This window comes from Echinococcus granulosus (assembly GCF_000524195.1).
Source record: "Echinococcus granulosus chromosome Unknown EG_S00010, whole genome shotgun sequence".
Lineage (NCBI taxonomy): Eukaryota > Metazoa > Platyhelminthes > Cestoda > Cyclophyllidea > Taeniidae > Echinococcus > Echinococcus granulosus.
Genome location: NW_020170390.1, coordinates 1,454,765 through 1,459,459, shown reverse-complemented (window position 1 = coordinate 1,459,459; position 4,695 = coordinate 1,454,765). Strand labels below are relative to the sequence as shown.

Below are 4,695 nucleotides of genomic sequence, written 5' to 3'. Positions count from 1 at the left end.
TAATCGCACTGTGTTTATACTCAAGGTCATCCTTCTTTGTTTTTCGTGGGATGGCTTCTGCTCCTTCGAATGATGGGACGCGTATAATTTATTACGTTGATGAGGAGGATACGCCCTATCTTGTGAAGCTTAATGCGCCGTCAGATTCCGTAACACTAGGAGACTTTAAATTGGCTCTTAGTAAGCCAAACTGTAAATTCTTCTTCAAATCAATTGATGATGATTTTGGGTAAGAGCCGCCGTATAGTGTCGTAATGGTAGTATTTTCTTTTTCTGTGTTTTTTCTTCTTTTTAGTAAATTTTCGTAATCTTTCATTTAATCACGAGGAGTTCGATTATTGTACAGCAGCTGTTGTTGCGTTTTTATACGTTAGCATAGTTAATCCGATTTGCGCATTCTAGCCGAGACCAGTCTGTTAATTTTTTTGGAGACTATTGGTCTTATTTGTTTATGGCCTTTTTTGTAATATGTCTTATTCTTCATGCCCACTGTGTTTAAACAGGATATTTTACTTGAAGGACGTTTATTCCACTTCTTTGTCTATATCCTTTTCTTAGTGTCGTGAAAGAGGAAATCACCGATGACTCTGCTAAGCTTCCGTGTTTTAACGGGCGTGTCATTTCGTGGGTACGTTAGGATTTTGATTTACTATTGGTTTAAATCATCAAGAAACGTGTTTCTTAAGCGGCTTAGAAGTTGGCGTTTATTTTCGTTTAGTCCTGTTGTTAAAACTGAAGGTTAAAGATTATCACGCTTACTACTTACTCGCGTTTTCCATTGTTTTACTTTGGATATCGTGAACTAAATTTTGTTTACACTTTCAAAACTAAAAACTGCTCTTAAGACTTTATGTTTTGAAATCCCTTATTCTTGCTATTTCATGCTACTCCAGTTCTCAAAACTGTTGTGCAAATGACTCTTTTTGCCTTCAAGCCCATATATGTCATTCTGTCTTCCAACTTAGTTGGTGTCCAACGACAATTGTGCCGGGAGTTCTGATGGTGGTTCGGGACTGAACGCTGTCAAATTGGCTGCTCTTGCTGGCGCTCAGATTGGCGATGGGACGTAAGCCATCTCATTTTTTCACCTCTAATACAAACTTGCTTGGCATACATTTTTTGGAGTCGATAAAACAATATTGATACTTTTTATCTTCAATTTTGGGTGCTTACCGTCCGTGGAACCATTTTTTACTTGAGTGCTTTTTGCCCAGCTTTACGTCTCTTCGATTCTATTAAACAACTCTAATACGGTCTCGTAATTTCCCGCAAAAAATGGGAAACATTAATAAACCATTATCAATCTTCAGATTGCTTATCCGTTTACATTTGCTGATATTCTTTGATTCGTTGCACGCAACTAGGGTGGTAGAGGCGTTCCTTTTAGGGGAGGGAAAGTTACCATTTGTTCTTTTGTCCCTGTTTTTCTCCTAGGCAGCCACCGGAGAAGAGTCGGTTTGGTGAGAAGAAAATCAATGGCACATCCAAGAAACCCACAGATGAATGCGACACCTGCACTGAAGACACCGAATCTGTTCAAAGTGGTGGTCAAGGTTAGATTTTTTCGAAAATACTAATTTTTTGGCAATTTGTGTTTGTCCTAATTCTTTTAAGGAGTCTGTCTTATATTTTGGACTGTGATGCTTTTATTTTATTTCCTATATATGGTTATAAATAGTGGAGGAGGTTCCATGCTTTAGTGTATGCAATTGTTTCTACTTTAGCAGGCCTCAAGACTACTTGAGATTCCCACTTTCTCCGACCGTTGTTCATAAATTTCAGGTATGTAATCCCTTTACGACGTTAATTGACAAAGCTGTTCTTAATTTTAGATCACATTGCGCCCCTTCGCACCTTCCATGACTACAAACACGGTATGTTCATTCACTTTTCGTAGACTTATTTTACCGTTAATATTGGCGAACATTTTTTGTCATTAAGCTTAAATTAAGGAGTTAACGGTCGATTAGGTATATCAAGTGAAGTTCTAGTGTCGCTTACAATCGGCCGTCTGCAGCACAATCAGACTTACGTAGCCTCCAACATATTTTTACCCGAAACACCCACTTCCCTCTTTTCTCTTCTGTTGTGACCCTTTCGGTCGGAGAGGCCGGTAAATAGCGCTGATTGTGTAACTTCGTGTGTACGTTTCTTATCGGTCAGAAGGGCTTGAGAGCAGCCACGCGATCGCTGTGATCAACTCCCACCTGCCTTCTTCCTTCCCTTAGGGGGTGAAATGGCTTTTCACTAATGCCTCGATTCATTTGGCTCAGATAGAAGTCAGTTTGTGATTTTGAGGTCTAAACTTCGTTATCCAACGGGCCACATTCATTTTCTTCTTCATTCGTCAGGTTTTTTCTGGTCGTTGACAGTTTCGACTTATCTCTCATCCTGGAAAGTTGCCTTTTTGTTACAAATTCGTTATCTTTTCTTACCAAAATCGTTATTGAGCAGTCGAGTCTTAGTGGCCTAAGAACCGTTTGTTTTGCGTGCCCTTAGCTAATCTCCGCATAAAAGTAAATGATGTGTAAAATCAGTACTTTATCCAAATACTTTTCTTCAAATCGTGTTCTTTTAGTCTTTATACTGTTAAGCTTTACATAACCGTGTCATTTAATTTAGATTGCTACCAATGGCTTTTACATGACTTCCTTCTGTAGAAATCCGGCAAGACAATGCATTTCTATTTAGATGTTCGGTAAATCAAGCTTATAAAATAGTTTATTTGTCAGGTTGGCAAGTACCTGTGACAGCGTTGATTGTCTCTTTATTGATGTTTGTTGCCCAAAGTTGGAAACCCCCCAGCTCATTTGAACCCCTATGCAGTGTGCCTGCCGGATTTACCGTCGTTTTTTCGAAAAGCTGGGCAAAAGGAAACAGCTTACGAAAGTTGGCCAAACAGTTTTGAGCACTCCTTTTTGCTCTCATCGCATAGGATGGTCGTCAACTAAGCCCAGACAAAGATTCTTTTGGTTGAAATTCGTCACTGTTCGTGTTTTAACCGACCTTGTTCACCACTTTAGCTGAATAGGTGGGTAGGTTGGTGGGCGAGGGTGACTTTTTCTGTTGTCAGTCCAGGACCTCCGCCATTGTGGCCACCGTCCACTGCTGCTCCACTTTGGGGACGCTGCATGCCCGCACGTAGCATGTGCGTACGTTTCCACATGCTTCCGTCACTAATGCAGTTGCTGGTACTGCCGCTGAGGATGATCCTGTTTCATCTCCCTACCTTGAGGTGGCCGTTTGGCGTCTCGGCTCGTGTAATCTTAGGGTAGTTTTCAGCAATGAACCGTAAGGTTCAAATGAAAAACCCTAATATGCTGGTTTTAATGTGACAATCCCTTTGGAATACCAAGCTGAAATCTGGTTTTTTTAGTTTAAAATTGTACAAATTCCTTTATTTTGTGTAATGTGTGTAGCTAACAACATGCAAATCTACGTGTAGTCTTAATACGTGTATGGTGATGAAGTCCTGCTGACTATTCTCCATAGCCTTTTTGAAGTTGATTACGCAACAGTACGCTAACGCTACTGAGGCGAATACACGAGTTTTCGTTTTAGTTATTTTATGATTGGTTTCAAAACAGAAGTTCTACTACCAGCAGACCTATGGTTATCAAGTTTACTATCTAGCTGCGATTCGCACCAACACCTCTATCCCTTCAACAAAGAAATAAATGCCTTTCAGGTCTTTGCACTGCTATTCACTCATGAACGGACTTACACGGGAATGGTGTGGGATTACTGGGCTTTGGGACATGTAGCTTTATTATTTTATTGGAGTTTACTAATAGGAGTGAGGTTGTGAATTAAAACTAGGTTCATGTGAGCACCGTGTTTTAAAACCAGATTTAATCAAGGGTTTTTCGTTGCTGATTGCCTACCAAATTTGTGAACTTGCATCTTTTTCTAAGAAAATTCTTAATCCATTGGAATGAGGTAGCCGCGACCAATCGCTTAACGATCCTGATTCTATCTTCTGCTAGGGGCTAAATTGTCAAAGAATGGCTGTTGTGTGTCGGGGAGCTGATATAGTAACACCTCTCTTCGAGTGAAACTTAGCATTGCTAACGAGAGTGAAACAGGTACCCAAAGACAAGGCAAGCGATTGGTCTCCAGACGTCTGCAACCCAATTGGCAGAGTAAACTACTAGACAGTCGGTGGCTCGGGAACCTCGTACTCAACGCTGTAGTTTCAAAGACATCTATCATGCTTAATGGATTTGGTTCGCTGATTTCAGGCAGTCGGTACGGTGGCAGTCACCACTACCACCGACACCATTTCGGTGGAGGTGGAAACGGGGTTTACGGCGGAGGTTCGAGTGTCTCCTCGGGTCGCCATCATCACCACCACCACATGCGAGCTATCTACGGTGGCGGGGGCGGTGGTGGCTCTAGTGTCTACGAGGCGCCCTCCTCTATGATGAGCTCCGACCTCGAGTCGACCAGTTTCTTTGAATCAGACGGGGAGTCCAGCAGGTTGGTTTCGTACAAATTGTAAAATATGGATCACTTCTCAGCGACTATTAGTTTTTTTTACCAGCTATAATTTCTAAAGTTATAATACATTATTTCAAACTATTTTGATAACTTATCCAACCCTTGTCCTGAAGGCTTGTGAATTTCGATAAAGAACATCTAAAATAGTGCCATCAAATTATAATGCATTACATAAAACACTTCGACATTATGACA

At 40.9% G+C, this 4,695-nt stretch overlaps 1 protein-coding gene across 1 annotated transcript in view; it reads left to right on the top strand. All coding sequences in view use genetic code 11, as the record gives it.

Annotated features, from left to right (window-relative positions):
* Positions 1–50: 50 nt before the first annotated feature.
* EGR_02357 (Segment polarity protein dishevelled DVL-3) overlaps positions 51–4,695 on the top strand; it is a gene marked incomplete at both ends in the record, with an annotated part of 22,890 nt that continues 18,245 nt past the window's right edge. Inside the window, 7 exons of the mRNA XM_024491606.1 lie at positions 51–229; positions 559–628; positions 966–1,066; positions 1,435–1,553; positions 1,833–1,874; positions 3,186–3,291; positions 4,063–4,479. Coding sequence (XP_024354112.1) covers positions 51–229; positions 559–628; positions 966–1,066; positions 1,435–1,553; positions 1,833–1,874; positions 3,186–3,291; positions 4,063–4,479 — 1,034 coding nt within the window. The remainder of the gene's footprint in view (positions 230–558; positions 629–965; positions 1,067–1,434; positions 1,554–1,832; positions 1,875–3,185; positions 3,292–4,062; positions 4,480–4,695) is intronic.